Source organism: Punica granatum, chromosome 4 (genome assembly GCF_007655135.1).
Source record: "Punica granatum isolate Tunisia-2019 chromosome 4, ASM765513v2, whole genome shotgun sequence".
Taxonomy (NCBI): Eukaryota; Viridiplantae; Streptophyta; class Magnoliopsida; order Myrtales; family Lythraceae; genus Punica; species Punica granatum.
Window position 1 is genome coordinate 6,480,906 of NC_045130.1, and position 25,783 is coordinate 6,506,688.

The 25,783-nt window shown below is 39.2% G+C and overlaps 3 protein-coding genes and 1 long non-coding RNA gene across 12 annotated transcripts; 2 read left to right on the forward strand and 2 right to left on the reverse strand.

Moving 5' to 3' along the window:
* Window positions 1-339: 339 nt before the first annotated feature.
* Window positions 340-3,778, forward strand: LOC116205732. Of its 8 annotated transcripts, none has more exons than XM_031538379.1 (10): window positions 340-669; window positions 1,132-1,183; window positions 1,559-1,632; window positions 1,773-1,874; window positions 2,108-2,251; window positions 2,340-2,391; window positions 2,507-2,580; window positions 2,875-2,964; window positions 3,258-3,309; window positions 3,479-3,778. In XM_031538379.1, exons 1-9 carry the CDS (start codon window positions 542-544, stop codon window positions 3,289-3,291), a joined length of 750 nt encoding a protein of 249 aa, XP_031394239.1. In that variant the 5' UTR covers window positions 340-541; the 3' UTR covers window positions 3,292-3,309; window positions 3,479-3,778. The 8 variants fall into 8 exon arrangements, with proteins under 8 accessions (XP_031394239.1, XP_031394242.1, XP_031394240.1 ...); XM_031538382.1 differs by having other exon boundaries at window positions 3,263-3,309; XM_031538380.1 differs by having other exon boundaries at window positions 3,068-3,778.
* A 98-nt stretch (window positions 3,779-3,876) lies between these two features.
* Window positions 3,877-5,217, reverse strand: LOC116205734. The gene is made up of 3 exons (XR_004156562.1): window positions 4,820-5,217; window positions 4,231-4,722; window positions 3,877-4,147 (listed from the first exon to the last, which is right to left on the reverse strand). It is a non-coding gene; the product is annotated as an uncharacterized LOC116205734 (long non-coding RNA).
* An 11,533-nt stretch (window positions 5,218-16,750) lies between these two features.
* LOC116203315 (MRN complex-interacting protein) lies at window positions 16,751-19,415 on the reverse strand. Its single transcript, XM_031535005.1, has 4 exons — window positions 19,207-19,415; window positions 18,826-19,120; window positions 17,865-18,032; window positions 16,751-17,190 (listed from the first exon to the last, which is right to left on the reverse strand). The coding sequence occupies exons 1-4, from the start codon at window positions 19,258-19,260 to the stop codon at window positions 16,934-16,936; spliced, it is 774 nt and encodes a 257-aa protein (XP_031390865.1). The 5' UTR covers window positions 19,261-19,415; the 3' UTR covers window positions 16,751-16,933.
* An 813-nt stretch (window positions 19,416-20,228) lies between these two features.
* Window positions 20,229-22,876, forward strand: LOC116202232 (hypoxanthine-guanine phosphoribosyltransferase). 2 transcript variants are annotated; one of them, XM_031533692.1, is made up of 3 exons: window positions 20,229-20,709; window positions 21,556-21,720; window positions 22,317-22,876. In XM_031533692.1, the coding sequence occupies exons 1-3, from the start codon at window positions 20,416-20,418 to the stop codon at window positions 22,350-22,352; spliced, it is 495 nt and encodes a 164-aa protein (XP_031389552.1). In that variant the 5' UTR covers window positions 20,229-20,415; the 3' UTR covers window positions 22,353-22,876. The 2 variants fall into 2 exon arrangements, with proteins under 2 accessions (XP_031389552.1, XP_031389551.1); XM_031533691.1 differs by having other exon boundaries at window positions 20,232-20,709; window positions 22,274-22,740.
* The last annotated feature ends 2,907 nt before the right edge of the window (window positions 22,877-25,783 follow it).

Sequence of the window (25,783 nt, forward strand, 5' to 3'; positions counted from 1 at the left end):
AAAAAACATTGTATGCTTTTCTAGTTAGCCAATTGGATTATACAAACTATTTCAACACTTATGTATCGTCATCTTTGTATGAGATATGATCATGGTAAGCCTACACAACCTCATATATCGATAATTATCCTTACCGTTACAGTTAAGTGGGTACCGATCTCCCGCTAAAGAAAGGAAGAACGTAATTACCAAGCAATGCCTAAACACAATGTTTGACATTGGGCATCAAATTGTCATATTAATAAGTCCATGTACTCAATGGTAAATAGCTGCAAAATAAAGTTGCAGCGGGTCACGTGGCATTCCCGCGCTCAGTTGCTTGCGCCAATTGTAAGTGTCGACGTGGACGCTCCATGCCCACTCATCACAGATTCCCTCCCGCCATCTAGTCTCACCGTTCAACTTCCGATCTCAGTCACCTCTCCGACGACGACGACGACTTCCGCGCCGTGCTCTCTCTCCTCTCCCCCTCTCTGAGTTTCTCCGATCAGTCTTCCTCCGGCAGGTCAGTCTGAAGCAGTGAACACGCACGCTGGGGAAAATGGCGACTCCGCGGCTGGTAACCGGACTCCTGGCCTTCTTCCTGGTCCTGGGTCTCACGATGGTGGCCACTCTCATCTACACCATCTCCATCGACGGCCTCCCCTTCCGCCGCGAGCTCCTCACTACGTACTCTCTCGCTCTCTCTCTCTCGTGTACCTTTCATGATGCATAGTTAAGACTGTCTCTTCATCAATGGGCCACTGGATAAAGTTGTGACATGAGCTTGTCCGAACTGTTAATGGTTATTTTGTTACCTTTGTAAATAAGCAGAAGTAACTTGCTCGACATAGTTTGTCTGCTATTCGATTCCATTGTCTTGTTTACTGCTGTTTTAACTGGAGATAGCCATATAAAGATCTATTCTTTGGGTATTTGGGGATCCAAATGCCCTCTTTCCTTTGATAGCCCTACCGTATAGCAAATGTGCTGCTCTAATTCGGGCCAAGTATTTTTCCCGGTGATCTCTTCAGTATTCATGTCATAGCAGCTAATTCTCCTCTGAAAATCGTGGCTTGTTATCATTTGCATAGGCGGTGAAGCGTATCCTGATGCTTCAACTGATTAACCTCGGAACCTCGTACGTTGCAGGTGGATGGCCGCAACCCTGGTCGACTTCTACACTGTTTTGGCCCCTATAGCGGTAATTGCTGGATCACTTTGCTCTCCCTTTCTTTCATTTGGTGAGAGTTCCTGAAAGGTCATTCTTTGATTAACAATTCCCCGACAGGGAAATTTTCTTATCAGTGAATGCCTCCGTTATATCTGAGGTTCCATCTGAAGAATTATGTCTTTCAGTGTTTCCTATTGTTATTTGGGTATTCTTCTGAGGGGCAGACCTTGTTATGTAAACTTATTTCTGTGATCACCATCAAAAATATCTCAGTCAACTCTAGGCAACTTTTTGGTGCTGGTTGATATGGACTATTCTGGAAAATTTATTTTATGGCACAGCAGATGTTTCTTTCCATCTTACCATGGGGTGCTAATATGCTCAGTGACTTGTATGTGGTATCAGGTTTGGGTCGTGTACAGGGAAGCGAATGCATTTACTGCTATTGTTTGGGTAATTCTTCTCATCTGTCTTGGCAGGTAGGCAGAACTTTTTGTCTGATTTTGGCTCATTTCCATCAGCCAATGGTGCAATATCTGTAATCGACTGTCTTGTCATGTGACAACATCCTTTGCAAACTTCTCATCTTCTCATATTCTGTATGTACTTCCGTTATCAGCGTGACAATGTCCTTTTACATTCTTCTGCAACTTCTCAAGTTATCTCCTCAAGAATCTGCACAGGATCCCATGTACCATGTGCTGCTGCGGAGTTTCACCAAGTAAGTTTTCCCACCATCATTTGCGAGCGAGGATCCCTTTTTGTTCTGCAACCCGAGTGATATTTGTCAGACTCAAAATCATTCTCCTTAGATGGAGAACAATGCCTCTTTCCCCGTGGGATTTTCATGAAATTATCTGTGGTTTCACAGAACTTTCTGAGAATTTCTGTTTTGCCACCTGCATACATGGATTACTACATTTCATGACTTGCAGTGTTTATATGTGTGTTCAGGGACCCCACAGAATATAAGAGAAAGCATTCTCCTGTTATAATTGCAAGAATCACTTTCAGTGCCTTGGGCTGTTTGATGTTGGGAACTCTGCTCTATACAATCTTCACTGATGGCAGCCCTTTCCGGAAAGAGCTCTTGACTCCGTAAGCCCCTGTTCTCACATGAGTAAAATTTTCATCCAACATGGAATTTACATGGAATTTCTCTAATTCAGTGTCTAAATATTTGCAGGTGGATGACAGCGACACTGATTGACTTCTATATAAACATAGCTGCTCTTTCCGTACGTCTGATGCGTTCCACTTTGTCATTGAAACTAGTCTTATATAATTTTACTGGTGAACTTGTGTCTGAAGGGGAAGAACAGGAGAGCTGATCTAATAAGCTGTTTATATCAGGTTTGGGTCATCTACAAGGAATCGAGCTGGATCAGTGGGTTTATATGGGTCCTTCTGCTGATTTGCTTTGGCGGGTAATTATTAATGAAAGTCTCTCTTTGTTCACTTCCTCACCTAGTAGATGTCTTCTTCTTTTAGTGAAATCAGGTAGCAGTTTCATGCTTATACAATGAAAGTTGCGAAATACATTAAAGCAGGAGAAGATATTGTAGAAGACAACTCATGCATTCTTTCCATGAATTTTCTCTTCGTATCTCTAAAGTCTGAATTTAGGATGTTTCTTGCCACTTATATCTCTTCGCGGCTGTGGTAAATCTAACTTGGAGCGATCAGTAATAATTAGTTACCTTCGTATATTTCCTTCTCAGTGTTTCGACCTGTGCCTTCATTGTAAAGGAGCTGTTCCAGCTTACTTCCCAGGATCCTCTCTACCTTGTTTTGTTGAACAACCTTAACAGGTATGCCGAGTCCGTTTAGATTTTGTATTTCACTAAGGAGCTGTTGATATGAGTTTTGTAATCTTTCCTTTTCCATGTCTATTGTTTTCTTGGATTGTTGCAGCATATATGTATGCCTGTCAAGCAACTGAATCTTGCGAGATATTGTAAATATGAAAGTGATGCTACGAACTGTCTTATTAATGTCATCGCTCAATGTGATTGTGGGAATTTGTTCTTTGATATGTTGTTTCCTCATGTCCTATCATTTGTTGAGGATTCAGCTTAAGAGCTTGGCTTGTGATTGTTGTTAGGGCAGGAAACAGTTATGAGAGGACTCTGACGTGAGAAGATGCATTCATGAGAGTGAGACTGGACTCTCCCTGCATTCCTACTGATATTTTTTGTTTTGTATACATCACTTTATCGTTATCAATACATTGTTCAACCTTCAGCCCGTTGTGTATAGTTTGGTCTGTTCTTATTCGACTAATAAAGTGAAACGAGCTTCTCTTTCCCACATTTGATATGACAGCATGTCAAGTGAATGAAGCCGTACAATGCCAAAAAAAACAGAACAAAGGAGTGAGCACATATCCCCGTTCGATGTGGGACTATCATGTCAAACTCTCTACTTCACCGTGATCATGGCATGTTTGGACATGTGCTAGACTTCAGATGCTCGGTGAGGAAAGATGGGAAGCGATAGGGACATTTGAACTTGGTGGTAGGAATTCAGAAGGTAGATCAGATTTTCGATTTCTTATCATCAGCCAATCAATTTCAGATTATTCGAATTTTCACATAAGTCACTTGAAAATTTTTCTTTTTGTGATGAGCTGGGTCTGTTATTTATTTATTTTTTAAGTACTGGTTTTGTTGATAATCAAAGACGCAAACATACAATATACCAAAAAAAGGACACATACGACGGTAAAAAAAACTCACTTATCCAAAGCAAATAAAACCTGAGAACACCCTTCTGAGAGTTATTACAAGCACAGGATTGAGAATTATTATGAGAATGGAGCCCCCGAAAATTCATCGGCTTCCCAGAGTTGAAGAGCAGAAGTTGCACGAGGAGGCATTTTTGGAGGGGGGTACCTGGCATTCGTCTCCGGCGTCCCGCCATTCTTAACTATGAGCACCGTGTTCATACCCCAGCTGTAATGCCGATCGAAATGACAATGCCACAACCAAACCCCTGGAAATATACATTCAATTAGCAATTGCAAACCTTGGAGGACAGCCCTCGATAGGAAAACAAGGCCACCTTTTACAACTTACTGGGGTTATTGGCACGGAATCCGATCGCAACCCATCCCTTCTTTGGGACGGAGATGGTGTTCAGCTCTGGGGGATCAATCAGATTGTATCCTTTCGGGTCCGTCTCATTGTCGAAATGTCTGTCTCCGGACCCACCACATAGAAGGCATACCCGTGCATATGCATCGGGTGATCCTCTGACGCATCTAGAACGTTGGTTCCTTGGAAAACAATCTCGACTCCCTCATTGTAGTCCAGAATCTTGACATTAGTACTACTTCTTCCTAGCCATATGGTTCTGGGAATGGGTAGCTCGTTCCCTCTGCTGGCAGGATGACGATCGCGCCATGAACACCTGATCAGGTCTAGTCGCTGCGGGCGTGCCACCAGAGCGTTCCTGCCTCCTGCGAGAATATGATCTCGTACATGAAGTTTGTGCCAGGTTCGATCAAGCAATGCGTGATGTAAACGCGGCCATCGGACCAGGGATTCCTCGGCTGCTTAACCCCGTGCCTGCGAGTATGGTTGTGATTATAATTATTGCAATTCGTTCAAGATGCATATACTTGAATAATATGAGAAAGAAAAGCGACAGATTGAGGAGCAATACCAGTGAATCGTGACACTGAAATCGCCTTGATTGTGGACATTAACATAGGCAGTGTCGCCTTTGTGAACCCGAATTACGGGTCCTGGAAAGCTATCGTTCACTGTCATCATGGTCTTGTTGAGACACAGCCTCGTGAAGTTGGTCTCTCGCCGCTGCAAATGATCAACTAGCATTCACCAAAATCAACGAGGAAGACGCATGATGACCCCTCGTATGTGGTGTAAAACATAAATTGGGTCCACTTTTTCTTTCATCCTCTCTGATAAGAGAAAAAGTAAAAAAGAAAATCTCACAAATCTCTCTCTTAGATAGAATAAGTGAATAGCCTTAAAATCTCTCAATGTTTTGTTTGGTTTGTTAGTGTGATTTTAAAATCACTTTAACTTAATTATACCCATAATAAAATAAAATAACTCATACAAAGTCAAAAGGTGGATTCCATTTATACTACTTTTTTTTCACAACAAAACAAAATAACTCATACAAAATCAAATGGTGAGCCCCATACATAACTATTTATATAATTTTTTTTCAAGATCAAAATCTGATTTTAAAATGTTACTTACAAACCAAACGCAGCATAAATTTTTATGTTTCATAAATCTTCTTTTCAAGATTCTGTAAAATACATTTTTTAAATAGATCGGAAAGTTTTCGCGGAATTTTCGGGATTTTTCTGGACAAACACACAGAAAACAAGTTATGTCTTATGGGATCCGTACGAACTATTTCAAATGAAATATTTGAATATATATATATATATATATTAAAAATTAAAATTGTAGAATAGTATAATAACTAATAATAAGTAACAAAAATTGTAAGTTTAGATAAGTAAGGAAGTTTTGACAGAATGGATTAGACATTGATATTAAAGTGAGAGGTCATATATTTAAAATCATTCTCATTTCAATTGTGCAAAATATTTATATTTTAAAAATATAATCTTCAATCTGTTAAAAAAAACTGCTTAAAATTTTTTTAGGGATTCTTCGAAGGAATTTCATCGGAGATTTATGTTTTCCAACTAAATATTGGGGTTTTTTTTCTTTTTTCAACAGACTTATAGTAGTGATTCTAGTATATGAAATTAAAATTGTCTTTATAGTAATCAAAAGAGGATATAGCATAGTGGTGCACGCTATCGCCTGTTGACTTCCACCCCTCCCTCGTTGTACACGATTTTTTACTGTTTTCTATACTTATTTGACTTATCAGGTGAAACGAGCTTCTCTTTCCCCCCTTGATGAAGAATCAGTTATTGGAGTGTCCACATTTGATCCGATAGAATGGCAAGTAACTGAGACGGGACGACATTTGATACGATGGACTGTCAAGTAACTGAGACGGAACGACATTTGATACGATGGAATGGCAAGTAACTGAGACGGGACGGCATTTGATACGATGGAATGGCAAGTAACTGAGACGGGACGGCATCAATAAATTGTAAAATTATTGCTCACTCTTTCCTTTCGGATTCACGCTGTGCCAAATAATCCAATTTTCCTGATCATGGCTGTGAAAGTTGGTTGACCGAAGATCGAAATGGGCTTGAAGATGAGCCAACGGGACAAGTCGGTAGTGGTTGGGAGCGTGCCCTTGGAGATAATAAACATGAATTGGCCATCATATCATAATCGACTTCTCTTGTTAGGAGACTGCCATCACGCCTGTGATTGCGACGTTTATCGGGCCAAATTTGTACTGTAATCCCATGTGATTGTTACGTGATTGGACTGACTATATTTTTTTTCAGTGTGAAACTTAGTATCCGGAAACTCAATTGGATCCCAACTAATCCAGTCGAGCCGGATCCACAGAATTAGCCGGGGTCTACTGGGATTCCCTACGAGACAAATAGTTAATATGGAAATTTTATGTTCCTAGGCTCATACCGTTCCAGAGGTCTCAGGACAATTGAATGGGGAAACAGAACAGCCGCTTCTATTACAGAAATGCCCCCATCAACGGTCTCGGTCTGTCAGGCCTGGAGACCGCGGGAACTCCGCTCCGTATCTCTTCTTCATTGAGTTCCACAAGATAGGCAGAAACCAACTTAATAGTACTACAACTTCATTGAGTTTCATTAAGTGTTTTTTTTTTTTTGTCACGGGTGCCGGTTCCCATAAGCTTTAGAAAACGACTGAAAGGAGTGTCTAGGATCAATCTCGAAAATAAAGGTAATTATAATCGACCCCATAGAGCTGGGACAAACTTGTAACGATCCATGAGAATATGAATTGAGCAAGAACATTCTCGCCATTCCATCCACAAGTTCTATAGCACTGGTGAATGGTGAGCAGAATAGCAAGAATCTTACATGGAGTCTGGGTGAATGTCATCTTCAACCTTTTGATAGATTGTTGTTACGGTAAATGCATTAAAATTCTACAATCTTCTGTAATGTAACTATTCCATTTAAATGGCCCTATGGAGGTTGTAAATCGGGGACTATTCGGTTTGATATCGTCATCCTCTGTGCTTGAATTACTACACTGGGATTTTCCTGCATCTATATCTGAAACCGAAGATAGAATATTAACTCAGTTTCACGACTTCAAGGTTTTTGGACATCCTAATTTGTTATTTTCAAACAAAACGTGGCCGTGTAGCCCGTAATTCCAGTAGGAAAAAGCTAGCTCATCGTCATCAAGCCTGTCCAATTATAATATGATGATAGAATGTCAGGTTTTGGCACTCATTCGAGTACCAGGCAGGTGAATGACCAAGTTCGAAGCTGATCTCAGTGGCAGGCCCTGTTGGACCAACATGCATCATCTCAAACAGCATAATTTGCCTTCCAGATAATTCACAATTTGGTAGGTTTGGATCAGTCAGTCAACTCGCAAGGTAATGGGAAGGTTAGCTATATTCATGTGACTCTCCATGTTCTGAAAAAGTGACAATTTTCATAGGACAATGATGCAAGAAAGACTAATCCTAGATGGTCCTCCACCAGCACCAACACATCTCTCAACAATGGTTGTTCACTTTCATCAAAGAATTTAGGCTGTGTTCCCCGAAGAAAGAGTATCTATTTCGTTAAGTCACATAAACAATACTTGTAACCCGATCATCCATATATATCATCATTATTATTGTATATTGGTTGCTGTTTGACAGAACGTAAGACGGATTCGTAACAACTCGAATATATCACAAGATCATTTGGAATTTGCATCTTATATGTAAGGTATCAAACGTTGAGTTTCATCTGTATAACCAGATTATAGCTCGACCTGTGGGTGTCCAACAAAAATTACGCAGCAGTTAATTAATGATTGATCGCATTAGATGTCAAATCAACAAGAGTCTGCCTCGATATCGAGCGAAAAGGAGGACATGGCAAAGTAGTTGGATAGTTGACTCAATCAGTCCCGATGAGACAAATAGTGGCACGTTTAACATTATTCCTAGTGCATTAGTTAAACTTTGTGCAAAATAAAATAAAGGAAAAAAAATCTACCGATAAAAAAATAAAATAAAAAATTAAAGAGTTGTAGTGTAAACTGTGTAATGGCACACACCCTGACAATCAAGTTATTGCAGACTTGATATTCAGTGAGATTACCCATATCCATTTATTGGTTATTACCATTTTTATTTGAGCTACTAGGCCTATGGACCTAAGCATTTCAGCGCTGCTTCGAATGAGGTGTTTTCCACTTACCTCATCAGTCGACCCATCAAGATCCAGACCCTCCTCTCATAAACCCATACACCACTTTCTCTAAACAACCCACTTTCTCACCTATCAGATTTATCCGACAACTCATCCGCCAGTCTTCTCATCGGGTCAAGGAATACGTCCAATCTACGAGGTTTAACCAGCATCCTATTCAGGCATCGGAAGTTGAACAGTTCGTGACTATCTAGATCTCAGTGGATTCTCCTTAGGGAAAACCATGAAGGCTTCCCTCGCTTCTTCTTCTTCACTATTGTAATAAAAAAAATATTCTTCCAAGTACGGATTAATTAATCTGAGTACAAAAAGTTTTAAAGGTGAAATACTTTTGCTAAGAAAGAATTTTTGATAATAATTTAATACAAAATCTTTCAATTTGTTACAATTAATTACACTCCGTCACATGATCCTCTGACGCTGTTACTACTTATTGACGCGACATATGACTAGTCATGAGCAACTGATGCAGCGAAATTAAAGAATAATAGTAATCTGTTGATTCACGCACGAATGTCAAAAAATAATCTTCTATAACCGGTTGATTCTACGAATACCAGAGAATAGACATCAAATTCATTGATTCAATTAGTGCTGAATTTGGGAAAATAGAAAAAATATTCTCTCGAAATTTTATTCGTCTAAAAAACTGTTTAGCCCTAGGAATTATATTGCTTAAATAAAAATAAATGAAAAAAGAAAAAAATAAACTATTTAAGAAAATTAAAACGAAAGAAATAAAAATTTTACTAAAATTTGTAAAAACGCCAAAATAACATAAAATTGTTGTCACGTCTTTTACCGCATCATTCATATGTGGAACTGATCATACTTTAAAAAATTCATTGTTTCGATTTAATTATAATAAATATAATATATAATATAAAATAAAACAAAATAAAAAGGTTCTCTCTCTCACATCTCCCCATTCCTTTCATCTCTCTCCCCTTTTCATATAGATCCCATTTCTCCCATCGTAGTCTGCCCGTCGACCGTGGAGTTTCCCGCCAGTTGCTGAAAGCTAGTCCCGACTGGAGCCCTCTCACTTTCCTCATCCTCCTTTTGTTGTCTTCTTTTATATATATATATATATATATGGTCTGAATCGGTGGTGGGGCAACCCAACCCCACCCCAGATCTCTCTTTCTCCTCTCTCTCCTTCGCTTACATGGTCGATTAATCATAGCAGAGAGATCTCAGCTCTCAGGTTCTGATTGTTCGAACAGTCCCAACAACGACACATTCAGTTCGATCCATACCTGTTTCTCAGTCAAGCACAACCCAAACCACCATAGGACAAACACAACCGCTTTTTGGTAGAAACTCATGCAAGTCTGGAGCAATCCGGACTCGAGAAGATTATCAAAGTTCATCTCCTGCATAAACCCACTTTCTTTTCTCAGTTTAACGGATTCGGAGGCGGGGAACCTCGCTGGTGACCTGAGTCGAGGGCTAGGCAAATCAACGCAGAGAGATATGAGTCGAAGGCAACCCGAGCCTCGACTCTAAACTCTTTAAGTCGGGCCACCCCAGATCGCCAGGGCTCATATCTCGACAGCTACTTGGGTCGGGTGTGGGGGGCGTGTTCAGTAATTGTTGATTGTAGTATTATCGAGTAGAGAGCAGAGAGGAAAGAAAGAAGAGAATTCTACTGAAAAAACATCTTCATTCAACTGCACAGATAACTGTCTTACACATGCACTGAAAATATAAAACACAGATAACATGTAACTGCCATTACATGACTTAATAACTGCCTAAAACATACAAACATACGACTACACCAAAAACATTAATTTCAGCAACTAAAGACAGACACACACACAGAGTCTTATACTGTCAACCTTGCAGGACTGATCCAAACTCCAACATTCTCCTCCTTAGATCAGAGACTGCTACAAACTCCAATTCTTTCTCTAAGCTACTCAAATCTGTTCACTGAGAATGGCTTGGTGAAGATATCAGCTATCTGATCTTCAGTCTTGCAATATACCAATTTTACATCTCCAGCCTGCTGTACTTCCCTCAGATAAAAGTACTTTACCTTAACATGCTTGGTTTTGCCATGAAAAACAGGATTTTGTGAAATTGCCAAAGTGGCCTGATTATCCACAAAAATCTCAATTTCACTTTCTTGTTGAAATCCCAAGTCCACCAATAACTTCCTTAGCTAGATGGCCTGATTTGCAGCTGCAGTTGCAGCCATAAACTCAGCTTCTGCAGTGGATTGGGCCACAACTTCTTGTTTCTTCGAACTCCAAGAGAAACATCCTGAACCAACAGTAAAACAGTAGCCAGAGGTGCTCCTCATATCTTCCACACAACTAGCCCAATCACTATCAGTGAAACCACAGAGATTAAACTGATTTCCTTTGGTGAACTTGATCCCAAAAGTAACAGTGCCCTTTAGATATCTAATCACCCTTGTAGCTGCAATCATGTGCAACTCACTTGCACAACTCAAGAACCTCAAAAGAACACCTACTGCAAACATTATGTCTGGTCTTGTTGCAGTTAAATACATGAGACAACCCACTAAGCTTCTATAAACAATTTCATCAGTAGCATCAGCCCCATCATTTTTTTGCAGCTTTTCCTTCAAATTCATTGGAGTTCCAATACTCTTGCACTCTTCCATACCAAATCTCTTTAAAATTTCTTTCAAGTACTTCTTTTGACACACAAATATGCCATTTTCAGTTTGCTGGATCTCCATACCCAGAAAGTAAGCCATTTTTCCCAGATCAGTCATCTCAAAGACCTTCATTAGATCTTCCTTCAGCAGCTCAACTTGATTCTTGTCACTTCCTGTAACCAGCAAATCATCAACATACAAAGACACAATGACTATATCATTCCTTGTTTTCTTTGTATACAAGGTAAACTCACTTAGACTTCTTATAAAGCCTAAGCTGTGCAAATAATCATCCATTCTGCTGTACCAGGCCCTTGGTGCCTGCTTCAGACCATATAAAGCCTTCTTTAGCACATACACTTTGTCTTTGTGATGCTTCAAACTGAAACCTTCCGGTTGCTCTACAAAAATCTCTTCCTCAAGGAAGCCATTGAGGAATGCTGATTTTACATCCAACTGGAAAACACTCCACTTCATTTGTGCTGCAATAGCCAAAAGCAACCTGATTGTGTCCAACCTTGCCACTGGAGCAAAGGTTTCAGAATAGTCTACTCCCCACACTTGAGCATAACCCTTTACAACCAATATTGCCTTGTACTTATTAACAGAACCATCAGGATTTAGCTTGGTCTTGTAAACCCATTTTACCCCAATTACTTTCCTATCTTGAGGTATGTCTACCAGCTCCCAAGTTCCACTTTGTTCAGTCATTTTTATCTCTTCTTTCATTGCTTCAATCCACCTTTGATCTTGTTTTGCTTCTTCAAAACTGGAAGGCTCCAACACTGCAACATTGCTTCTGTGATACATTTCTGACAGGGGCCTTGTTCCCCTCACTGGTTCATCATCAACCATCTCATCAATCCATTCGTCTGCATTAACTGTAGTCTGTTGTTGCAACTGAGAACTTGGTAGTGTTTGCATTGGACTTGTGCTTTCCCAACTCCACTTCTCTTCTTCCATAAATACTACATCCCTACTTACTGCAATTTTGTCAGTCTTAGGCTGATAAATTCAATAGCCTTTGGACTGCAAGCTATACCCAATGAATATTCCCGACTCTGACTTCATATCTAGCTTGCTCCTTTTTATCTGTGGAATATGAGAATAGCACACACAGCCAAATACTCTGAGATTTTTCACATTTGGCTTTGCTCCATACCAAGCCTCATATGGTGTTTTTTTATCAACAGCCTTCGTTGGTAGTCTATTCAGCAAGAAAACAACAGTGTTAGCTGCTTCTGCCCAAAACTTCTTGGGAAGCTCTTTCTCATGCATCAGACATCTTGCCATCTCCATAATACTTCTATTCTTCCTTTCACTCACCCCATTTTGTTGAGGAGAATAAGGAACTGTGAGTTGATGATCAATACCTGTAGCTTCACATAGATTTCTGAATTTACTTGAAATATATTCTGAGCCATCATCAGATCTCAAGCTCAGAATTTTCTTCCTGCACTGATTCTCAACGTAACTTTTAAACTTCTCAAACACATCAGCAACTTCAGCTTTTGTCTTCAAAAAATAAATCCAGCTCATTCTGGTCATGTCATCTACAAAAATGAGAAAATACCTGCTACCATTCAAAGATGCTTCAGACATCGGTCCACATACATCTGTGTGAACCAGTGCTAGCTTCTCAGTTGCTCTCCAGCTAGATCCTTTAAATGGTAATCTATTTTGCTTGCCAAGAAGACAAGCCTTGCAGGTTGAATCTTTCTCCTTCAATGCTGGTAGCCCTTGTGCCATTTCTTGCCTTTGCATAAGGATCAGGCCTTTGTAATTGAAGTGGCCTAACCTTTTGTGCCATAATTCTGCAGCAACCTCTTCTGCTCTCATAACCAACTGCTCCTTTTCCAATGGATCAAGAGAAAAACACTTGCCCCTCATTGGAATTTTAAACAACTTCTGACCTCTCAAGTCTGTGATCGGGCACTGGTTTTCTTCAAACACAACCTTATATCCCCTTTGTAATAGCTGGCTTACACTTAGAAGGTTCTGATCAATCTCAGGAACATAGAGCACATCAGATATAACTCTAGCTCCTGAGTCACTCTCAATGACAACATCTCCTTTCCCTTCCACAGATATATACTCACCATTGCCAATTCTCACTCGAGAATTTATAGAGTGATCTAACTCCTGAAACAGACTCTTATCTCCTGACATATGATTAGTACAACCACTGTCAATCAACCAACCTTCTCTTGCTCCAATTGTGGTGAAGCAAGAAGCAACAAAAAGTTGCTCAACTTCTTGATTTTCTGCAACTCATGCTTCTCCTCCTCGCTGTTGACCACTCTCCCTACATATTTTCTCGATATGCCCCAGTTTGTGGCACTTCCTGCACCTCACAGTTGGTTTTCTCCAGCATTTAAAAGCAGGATGACCCTTCTTCCCACAATGATGACAGGGAGAAAAATTGGTGTACTGCTTCCCTTTATTCTTCTGATTAGTTCCACCCATACTGCTCTCCCTTCCTTGTGCCTTAGATTCTTCTGCATTGCCTTTTTGGTTGCACCATTTCTTCCCCTTTCCACTAGCATTAAGTTTCAACTTAGCCTGCAAAGCTCCTTCTACAGTACCCTTTTGCCTCAACATCCTTCTCTGCTCCTGAGCTTGTAAGGCACTCAGCAACTCTGCTAACTTTATATCTGACAAATCTTTGGTGGTCTCCAATGAGGCTATAGTTGCCTCAAACTTTTCGGGCAAAGAGACCAGCAACTTCTGCACAATTCTGTCATCTTTCAGTTCAGATCTGAGTATTCTAACCTTATTAGCTATCTCCAGCAACCTGTTTGAATACTCCTTAACTGTTTCAGTCTCCTCCATTTGCTGTCTCTCAAATTCTCTCATGAGATTCAGCACTTTCATCCCTCTAACTTTCTCATCTCCCTCATATTCTGCTTTCAAAAACTCCCAAATATCCTTAGCTGAGTCACACCCCATAATTCTAGTGAAAATAGTTTGAGATACTGCAGCATATAGGCATGACTTTGCCTTGGCTTTCCCGGTGAGTCTCTCCTTGTGATACTTGATTTGATTCATGGTTGGGTTGTCAGGAAGAGGAGTTACCTGATAATCATGCTCCACTGCTTCCCACAAATCGTTTCCCTCCATGTAGGCTGCCATTTTCACGGCCTAGGCTTGGTAGTTTTCCCCATCAAACATTGGTGGTGCCATGGCAGAAAAACCACTCGAACCTGCCTCCATCTCACCTTTAACTGCTATGAATGCAGTTTGGAACTACACTCAAATCAACTCACAAGTCTCTCAAAAACACACAGGAACTTTTCACCCTCACAGATCCCTCAAGATTAATCAGCTCTGATACCAATTGTTCAGTAATTGTTGATTGTAGTATTATCGAGTAGAGAGTAGAGAGGAAAGAAAGAAGAGAATTCTACTGAAAAAACATCTTCATTCAACTGCACAGATAACTGTCTTACACATGCACTGAAAATATAAAACACAGACAACATGTAACTGCCATTACATGACTTGATAACTGCCTAAAACATACAAACATACGACTACACCAAAAACATTAATTTCAGCAACTAAAGACAGACACACACACAGAGTCTTATACTGTCAACCTTGCAGGACTGATCCAAACTCCAACAGGGCGCCCCACCCTTGATTCACTCGAGGGGAAAAAAAAGAGTGAATGAAGAAGAAAAACCGAGAGGACTTCGACGTCCGATAGCTGTCTACTTGCCCCAAAAAAAAGGAGCTTCTAATGATCTGTTGGAGAGAGCATAAGGAGAAGGGGGAAGAATGGGAAAGGGGAGAGGGAGGCAGATGGAAGAGAGAGGCAAATGAAAGAGGAGATATTTTTTAAATTTAATTTGACTTTTATTTGATTTAGATTTTGTTTTAAATTAAAATTTAGGTTAGTGGCCCTAAAAAAACATGAACTTTAACTAGATAATTACGGTGCGTTTGGTTTCAGAGTTAAAAGTAACTTTGATTTTGATTGTGAAAAAAGACAAATGTTGTGTAATGTGTTGAGTTAAAGTTAAAGTTAAAATTTTTGTGATTTTAACCCTGAAAACAAACATGCCATAATAATGCGTTAGTTACAACACTGCACGGATCAATACGCACAGCGCCTAGTATCCATCGTTTACAGCTAAGATTACTGGGGTATCTAATCCCATTCGGAAAAAATAATAAAAAAATAAGTAAAGTAAATAAAAATGAAGTAGAAGAATCCATATTTCAAATGAACAAATTCAAACTAGAACTTTATTTTTTGGCAAAAAATATGAACTTTGATTTGCTTGTCAAGTTATGCATCTACGTCATTTTCCATCTGTTTTGCTGACGTAACGAAAAATGGTGATTACATAGCAAACGATGTCACGCTATGTTAGTAAAAATAATAAAAAATTTAAAGAAAAATAAAAAAGAGAGAAAAATGCTTTGATTGGAGAAAGGGTGAGGGCCCTAACTAGCCATTGTAACCCCGATTGGGGTCGTCGATGACATTGAAGGGCGTCGGCTACCCTAATCAAGGGGTGTTGATCGAGATCGAAGCCTTACCCGTTGAAATCAGGAAAATCCCAAGGGTGGTTGACAGGATCGAGGTCTCACCTGCCGAAATAGAGACAATCCTCAATTTAAGGATTACTTCGATTTCTCCCATCCACCACTATCCTAATTAGGTTGGTCGGTGCCCTCTAGGGTCACCAGAGACTCCAATCGGGAGGCGGTGACTCACCATTTTCTTCGATCAATGCCTTTCTCACTTTTTTCTTTTAATTTTTTTTTAAAATTTTCGCTGAAGTGGCATAACACCATTTACCGCGTAGACACCGTTTTTCGCCAAATCAGCAAAATGGATAGAAAATTATACAATGCCTAACGTGACAAGAAAATCAGGGTTCGTGTCTTTTATCAAAAAATAAAGTTGATGTTAAAATTGAAAATTTGTCAAAATTAATACTTTTTTAGGTAATAAATCCATTAAAATTTAATAAATTGTTACTTTATTTTTAAAATGGCACTATACTAGAAGTGTTTTTGACATATCAGAATGTCAAGCAAATTGTAACGACATTAGTGGATAAATGACAAAGTGTAACTGATTGTAACAAATTCGCACGTTTTTGTACCATATTACTACTAAAATTTTTTTTTACCAAAATGTTACTCCTTTAAAAATTTTTGTATCTCAAAGTAGCACCCTCCAAGTGGTTGTCGCTGTTTTTTCATTTAGAAAACAACTTTTTCTATTTTTTTAAATTGCTCGGTAGGTAGAGTCCAAGTTAAGTGTTAAGACACATATTTCAAGCAGTTTCATTTAGAAAACAACCTTCTCACTTCCTCTTTTTTTTTACAACCTATTATTCGGAAGCTAAATATCCGACTAATCCAGTTAAGTTGAATTGACCTATTAAAAAGTAAAATTCTCCCAGCATGAATTTTTTTTCTTTCACAAGACTAAAACCTAACACCTTACTAAACACCGAATCACTTCAACCAAGCCATGTCAGTACCTTTTATTCTTTTAATTGCCATCTACTTGTCAAAGGCACCGTGATTTTTTCGTCCCAGATATCGGGATCCATAAGGTTTTGAAAACGACCGAAGACTGTATGGATCATTATCGAAAATAAACTTTCACAAACACTTATAATCGGCCCCATAGAGTTGTACAAATTTGTAATGATCGGTGTGAAAATGTATTGACCGAGAACATTCTCACCGTACCATCCACGAGTATAGCACTGGTGAATAGTGAGCAGATAATGATCAAATGGAGCTTCAGAGGTCGGACGAGAGAGTCTTACACGAAGTCTGGGTGAATGTCATCTTCAACTTTTTGATCGCTGATCGTTAACGTAAATGCATTAAAATTCTGGTGGCCCGTTTCATCTGATAAGTTCTTCTGACTACCAAATTGCGAGACATTATAATCTTCTGTAATGTAGCTGTTCCATTTGGATGCCCTCGCGGAGGTTGCAAATGGAGGATGACCGTCCAGTTTGATAATCTTATCCTCTGCCCCTGAATCACCACGTTGGGATTTCCTTGCATCTATACCTGCAATTCCATCAAGATGAACACATTAATTCAGTCAGTATCAGAAGAATTTTTGGACATCTTGACCTATTATCTCAGAGGAAACATGGTTATGCAAACTGCAACTCCTGTAATTAAGAACCAGCGAGTTGGACATCAAGCCTGTCCATTTACAATATTAAAGAATGTCAGGTCTTGGCACTGATTCGATTATCGGACAGGTTAACGACGAAGTTCAAAGTTGATTTCAATGGCAGACCCTATTGTAAAATGGAGAACATCTTGAATAGTCTCACCTCACAATTCGATGAAGTGGTGAGAAATAACCAATAAAATTGTTTCAATTAAAAATAATTATGACAATTAATCGAGTGATTAATACTCACTTACTTTATTGTTAATCTGAATGGTATTTTCTCACGCCATGCGACGATATACGATCACTTCAGAACTTCTCTATATAATGGGTATCTCAGTCATTGTCATTTGCATATATATATATAGTCCTTCACCAGCATATCTCCCAACAATGAATGCTTACTCTCACCAAAGAATTTTAAGAATTGCCGTAATAAAAATGAATGATACATAGATAACAAATGGTTATGGTTCCTATTTTAAACTTAACCTTATAAACAAACATGTACCAGGTGGCAATAGCTACCATGACAAAAGATTGCAAAGCCTTAAGTTACCTGGACATGCTGCATTCCTCGGGACATGGCTTTTCGAGAAAATTGGTCTGTAGAGTTTGGCATGTTCTGCCTGCTTGCCCAATTGAGAAGGGTAGTCTTTCATCCTGGGCTTCTTGAACATATCCTCTGGCAGTTCGGTCACTATATTGACATCTCCATCGCATGCTTCTGCGATTACAGAGCCCACTATTAGAGGCAAACTGGGTACTTCTAACTAGTCCGTTGAGGTAGTGCTTTTTACCACCTTCGACAAGACAAAATTTGGTTCCAAATCTAAATTCAAACATACTAAAAAGGGTAATCAAGTACCAAAATAACAAGCGAGTTCCTATTTCTTGAGCTCACCGACACCGTATTTCGTGATTTTAGCTGCCAGTCTTGTCAATGAAGCAACAGTTTCCAGCCAATATCAGCGAAGACGATCTATGCACATTTTCTCTCTCTCTCTCTCTCTCTCTCTCTCTCTCTCTATATATATATATATATATATATATATATATTTATAACGAAATTCGGGAACTCAAAACACCAAAAATGCATTACGAGATTCACCTGCTGACAAAAACATGTTTTGCAGCCAATAATGTCTTTCTTCCAAGCGACGGATCATATCGTAAAATGAAACATGGATCATGAAGTACTATGGACACATTGAATGGAGCAAAGGACTCCAATGATTATTACCTTATCGATATAAAATTTGTCATGTTGCGGATTGAAATGTCTAACAGCCCAAGGAATACCGCAGCTCAAGGAATACTACTGTAATCCAAAGGAGAAGAGTACGCATCTAGAAACCAGCTGATTCCGGTCACTAGACCTATGTGCTTTCTCAAATCAAATGAATGGCCTAACAGACGCGAATAACTCTCAGGTGCAATGGAAAGAGACACAACATAACTCATATTCAAGTGGTTCGAATTTCAGCTAACGGTTGCAGAGTCACTAGTCAGTGGACTACCTTCTGCACAAGTGGCGTCCTCGAGATCGAGGTACTCGGTCCAATCACTCCTCTTCTGCTTTCGACGGTCACGGTCGCCCGAAATCCGATAGGCAGCTTCCTCGACAGTTTCAGAGTCGTTCTGCGGAGGCAAGGTCACAGGATTGTTCGAAAACTGGCGGGACATGTTAAAAGACTGGACGAACTGGCGGAGATCCTTCGCCATGGATCCCTGCGCGAACACTTTCCGTACGGACTGCTTCTGATTGCAGACCACGCAGATCCACTTGCTGCTGCTCTTCTTCTGCTGCTTCACCTACACGATGGAAGCGATCTATCGCCATTAACTTCAATTGCTCACCACGGAGGGGGCCAGAGAGAGAGAGAGAGAGAGGTGGAGACCTGCATGGTGGAGCATTGGCAGCACTGGACGGCGATGAAGAACGGCGGCGCCATGGAGATCGCGAAGCTGCGAGTCTGCTAGTACGGTATTTTGAGAAGAGTGAAACGACTGGGTTTTTTTCATTTGATTTCCGGCTGATTGGCGCCAAATATTTCGGGCGGCGTCCTCAATTGTTTTCACTTATTTTCGTTTTCCATTCTATCTTTTGAGATGACCGTCAATTCTGGTCCTCAAAAGATTCGTAAATCAACAAATTAGTCCCTCAAACAATTTTTCCATCAAAATGATTTTCCAATGTTGCTTCTGTCCGACAAATTGGTCCTCCGTTAGAGAAACCATCAATGGCACTGACACCGTTCAAGTAATTTCTAATGCTTTGTTTGGTTTGTTAATGTGATTTTAAAATCACACTTTAACTTAATTCTACCCACAATAAAATAAAATAACTCATACAAAGTCAAATAATGAGCTTCATTTATATCACTTTTTTTCCACAACAAAATAAAATAACTCATACAAAGTCAAATGGTGAGCCACATACATAACAACTTATACAACTCTTTTTCAAAATTAAAATCTAATTTTAAAATATTACTTACAAACCAAACGCAGTATAAATAATTACGGTCCATGCATTTGCTGGACTTGAAAACGAGCAACAAAAAAGGGAGAAATGTATGTAACTATCATTTTTGAGAAAAAAAATAAGAAATGAAATAACTTTTAAATTAAAGATGAATTTTAACTATTTATCATTTTTTAGTATGCTACATAAATTTCAAATTTATGTGTCACTCATATAAGTATTTCTCTAAAAAAAGAGTATTGCTGCAATATTACTTATGTTTCCTATCAATTTATTTTACATATCAAATACTGTAATATCATATCATCATATATATTCCCGACAATCCAATATTCTTACCAAATGTGAGAATTTCACATTCCATGTTAACTATATAAAAAGGGTTTAATCTTCTTGTTAATCTACATTTCCCCTTGTCTAGATGTACCTTTTTGTCAATTTTGGTCCTCGAAAGATTCGTGAATTAACAATTTAGATAAAAAGGGTTAATATTCTTCATAATCTGCGGTTTCCCTTAATCTAACCAAACCAACGGCGCCCGATATTCATCTCACCATGCAACCTTACGCCCTACCTTGAACCTCCGCAATCGGGCCGGCCTCCCTGGGAATACGTCCTTGCCATGGAATCTCACGTGGACCGAATTCTGTGGACCCAGGACCAAATTTCCTCCCGGGTCTCCGAGCTCGCTGCCGAAATCACCGCCGACTTCGCGGCCGCGGAGCCGCCTCCGGTCGTCGTCGCCGTGGCCACGGGGGCGTTCCTCTTCGTCGCCGACCTCGTCAGGCGGATTCCCCTGCCAATTGCCGTCGATTTCGTCCGGGCCGAGTCGTACGGGTCCGGGACCGAGTCCAGTGGGGCCCCCACCATCTCGCTCGACCTCAAGATCAATGTCAGGGGCAGGCACGTTATCCTGGTAATGTCGGCTCCGAACAACTCACTGTCTAGCGTTTCTTTGCCTTAAAGTTCCTTCCTTTTAGTGCATTTTGGTTCGAGAACACTGTCGGGCACGAATTTCAGACGAAAGGTTGCTCGAATCTGAGTGGGAACTGAATAGCTTTGCGAAGTTCATCCATGCGTGTCGGGTACTTCAGAGGCTGTCGAGTGAAAAATGATAGCTTTGACCGCATTGCCGATGACAGTGTGATGGCTAATTCAGGGTCCATGTTTCTTCAACTCCAATATGGCATTTGGCATCATCCAAAAGATGAGCTACGTAGCTGTAGAGTATGCTGTTAATGACTGATATCAAGGTCTGATTTTGTCTATCGAATTGAAGGCTTTTGCACATTGCTGAGTAAAAAGATACCACCTTCAAGTTGACTAGAAAGGTCGTCGATCAGTGCCGGCCGGACATAGAATTTCATTGCATCAGTTTACAGGCATTGGCTAGTTTGTGAATGCATGCCACCGTGTCTGATGAGCCGAGAAGAAAATTAAAGCGGCTGCTGACGAAAGATATCTGGAGTGGAAGGCACCTTTGGCAGAAACTTTTTTTTTTTTGGCCAAAGCACTACAGTTTAAAGAACTAATGCTTCACCTTTGGTTAGTTGTTACATATCCATGTATCTTTCACACATACATATGGGGAAAAAAAAAAAGGAAGAAGAACAAGGAATTAGATGTTCTTTTTTGGCCAATCCTTTCGTTTTCGTGTAAGGCAAAAGTTTCCAAATTCAAGTTCTTTGACATTTCTCCATTTATCTTTTTTCCTTTTTTTTTTTTTTGGTTGAGATTTTTAGCATTGTTGTACTTTTTTCAGGTTGAGGACATTATAGATACAGGGAACACACTGTCATCCCTTATCACACACCTGCAAGCAAAGGGAGCTTCCTCTGTCTCGGTTTGTGCCTTTCTCGATAAACCGGCGAGGAGAAAGGTTCATTTTCAGTTGGTGGGTGAAGGAAAATTCTACCGAGGATTTGAGGTGATCTCTTGCTCTTCACTGATGGGGATAAGAATCAGAACTTTTTGGGTGTTTTCACATATCTCTTTGATAAATGCGAGTACCCCAGGTGCTTGTTGTTGCTGTAATATATTGCAGTTTCCTTCTTTTAATACTCGATGAGTCATGCCTGTTGATATTTATCCATTCTATCTTAGATTAGACTATTCTAAAACTTTTGCACATTTTCTGGCCATTTCCTGTTGTTCGTTATTTTTGAAAAGATGCATTCTGTTTTCATTTTGTTCAGTATTTTCCGAATGAGTTCTGCAATATAAGCCAGTCAAGATACAATAATTTGATTACCAAAAACCAAAAAGGATTTCAACTGAGCTTCATGATGTTATGGCCAAAATGAAACTTCATCATGTTTCTCTGGTGAGATTTTTTTGACTTTGAGGTGGTTTTTGATCAGTAAAAACTGATTCGTGCTTCGAGACTAGAACTTCCCCTTGCTTTACATTGACCGCTAGTTATGTAGGCTGGAAATGCTAATAGAGTCTTTCTGTCCCTCCTCTTTTTGGTGTTTGAGCAGTGCCCAGATTATTTCATTATCGGGTACGGGATGGACTTTGCAGAAATGTACAGGAATTTGCCTTACATTGGCATTTTGAAGCCGGAGTACTACAGCTGATCCCTTTTTGTAGCTTCTACAGAGAAGGATTGGATCTCTATCTGATATGTAGGCAGGGGCGGAGCCAAGATTTTCATCAAGGAGGGGCAAAAATGTTACTTGATCTTGAGCAAATTTCTGGTGAAGATTCGATCAGACGATACCTTCCGCACAATTTGCGAGATTACGACCATTAAATCATCCATAGATGTAAGTTTTATTGGAAGAGGAAAAATCGTAGTTCAATGGGGATCATGAGTGTTCCCATATTATCATGAAACTATTCCATCTTATTCTTCGGAATTGCCTAGTATGGAATTGTTGGCTTGCCGGAGCTGGAGCGCCCGGATTTTGCAAGGAGGCATGTACGGCGGGGGCTTCTTAATGCTCGTCTCTGGTGTTCCACCATCCTTCACTATTTAGGCTGCGTGTCCCCATGTGTAATGCCGTTCGAAATGACGGTGCCAAAGCCAAACTCCTCGCAATAGCCCATTTGATAATGAAATTAAAATTAATTTCACTCTATTTTACTATTTTTTCAATTCAACATCACAATCATTACTTTTTTATCTTCTTTTTTTTTCAATTTCTCTCTTATACTTTTTCTTATATATTATTACAATTAATTTTTTAATAATAATTTCTCTCAATTATTCAACATTTTTTCCCTAAATTCAATAACATAAATCATTATTTTTTTATTTTCTTATTCAAATTCTCTCATATATTTTTCCCAATTACTTTTGTCTTCATCTCTTCAAATCAAATTAAATCAAACTAAATCAAACTTGACTCCATTACCAAATGCAACATTAACAAATTTGTTTAATTAGCAATGTTATTGCCTGAATTTAATTATCCTAGCTTGGAAACATTCAATATTTCAACTAGTTCGTGAAAAACTTATAATGGGGGTTACTGGCTCCAAATCTTATTGCAACCCACCCTTGCCTGTGGAGAGAGAGAGTGTTCCGGGGGATCGATCAGATTGTAGCCTTCTGGGTCGGTCTCATTATTGAAATTTCCATAAACAGACCCGATGACATAAAAAGCATACCTGTGCAGATGCATGGGGGTGATTTGCAGTTCATAACATTGGTTCCCTGGAAGACAACCTCGACTTCTTTGTTGTAGTTCAGGATCTTGACTTTAGTCCCTGCAATTGTAAGCTCAGTGTTCTCCTGCGGATCTTCGGCTGCAAAGTCGTGGAAGGTCGTCGGCCAATCAGGAAAATCATTATAGATCCCACTCATGTTTCGGTGCAGAATAACACGAAGTATAACAAAGTAAGTCCAGATGTTACATAGTACAAGCTTTCAAATGTGCAACCATTAAAAAGTGTCTTTACATGCATATACATGTAAATGGTACATTAAATTGGGCTTGTCGTGCCTGACTCCAACTACACAACCCCAATCTAGGTCGCCGGTGATCTATGCACCGACGACCTCGATTGAAGTTGCGGTGGTCGGAGTCAGGACCCCCACTACCCCTCTCCTTCCTCCCCAGTTATTTAGTTTCTTTTTAAAGTTATTTTTATTTTTAGAATTATTATGAAAATATTTGTTTTAAGGATAACTCGGATCATTTTAGTTTCATATTCAAATCCCACTTCTTGACATGTACCAAATAATTAATTGGGATAGTCCAAATTCATGGTACATTAAATTTCACCCCTTCCCGATCCTATATTATGTTCGGTCCGGTCTACCAAATGTAGCCTTGATATATATTGATTGGATCAACATAATTATAGAAAAACCGATAGGAGTAGTATAATAAATAGGAAAAATGACCAGAAATGCATTCACCCAAAAAAAAATGACAAGAAATGCAGCGTCGACATTGCAAAGTTGTTGAAGAGTGTCCATATAATCTGAATATGCTCGAGATATATTTTGTGATGAAAGCAACCGCCCAATGTGCGGACATTTCGTTTAGTATACAATTATAATATCAAGTTTAAGTGGGAAAGGGTTCGGCTCCCCGGCAACAGTCTCTGGTATGAACCAATCAAGGAAGCTTAGTAGTTTGATTTGATAGTCTAGCTGATATTGATTAGTTAGGCCGCCACTAATTTGAACTAATTAAATGAACCTCGTTGAATTGGTTTGAATATTTAGGGATTGAGTTGTTTAGGAATTGATTGATAGAATTGATCAAGAGGCTTCATCTGCGAAGGGTTCCATACCGATTCAAGACTCCTCTTGACTCGTCTTCTCTATGTAGCAGTCTCTATATGAATTGGGCTATGATCTGCTTCCGGTTTTCACTGGGTTACATATAGAGTTTATCTCATGAGGTTGAAAATGTCTACAACATCTGGATGAAATTCTGCAATTGTACCTAGATTTAATTGATTCTGCAATTGTACCTAGGTTTTAATTGATTTGTGAACCCGTTGTATTACTGTTTGTAATGTACCATGTTGGACATTTTTTTCCTGTATCCGTTTTTGTGATCAATGGAGATTCATTGATTTTCGAGCACAAAAAAAAAAGTTTAAGTGGGAGAGGAAAATTGTAGCTCATGGGAATCAATTGCAATCAAACCACCTTAGCAGCCTGCCTTTTCAAACAGCCAGTAATCCATCTTATTCTTCTTCGGAATTGCCTGAAATGGAATTGTCAACTTTCCGAAGTTAATTTAAGGTTTATTAAAATTATTATCTACAATAATTGATTTGGTGAAATCTATTGACATATATTGATGGACTATGCATATTTTAGAGGATTCTATAGGAGTATAATTATGGAATTTCCAACAGGACACTTTATAATACATTTCCTTTTTGCTGAATGTTCGAGATACAGTTCTATGTTGAAATTTGATGGGATTGACGTAAGCAATCACTTTCGAAAAAAAGAACAAGTTCGCTCGAATGAACAACAAAATATATCAGCAACAAAGGTTCAACCCATAACGGAAGTTCAACGACCAGCAATTTTTTTTTTTCCTTTTTTTTCATATGTTTGAAATTCGAAATTTTGAACAATGACTTATATGGTAAACAATCACTTCTGAATCTTTTCTCTCTTTTTTTCCTTTCCTCTTTTTTGTCTCTAACTGTTTTTTTTTTAAAGAAGGGGGGTTGATTCAAATGAACTATAATTTCAGCACCTAAATTTCAACTAAACAACGGAAGTTCAACGGCCTGCAAATTATTTATTCTTTTTTTTTGGCAAGTGTTTGAAATTCATAACCATGCTATGGAACTAAATTACGTCCAATCTACGGAGTTCATGAGTGACATATAGCATTTCAGTTGTGAGACGTTCAGCACTGTCGGAGGATAAAAAAATCGGAGGAATTAGCAATCCTGTAAAAAATAATGATCTAGGACGAAAATAATAAAAGCGCCAAAAGTTGATGTATAGAAAATCCAATGGGCTTATACAAGTTTGGTCCCATATCGACTCAAAACCTCAAGCT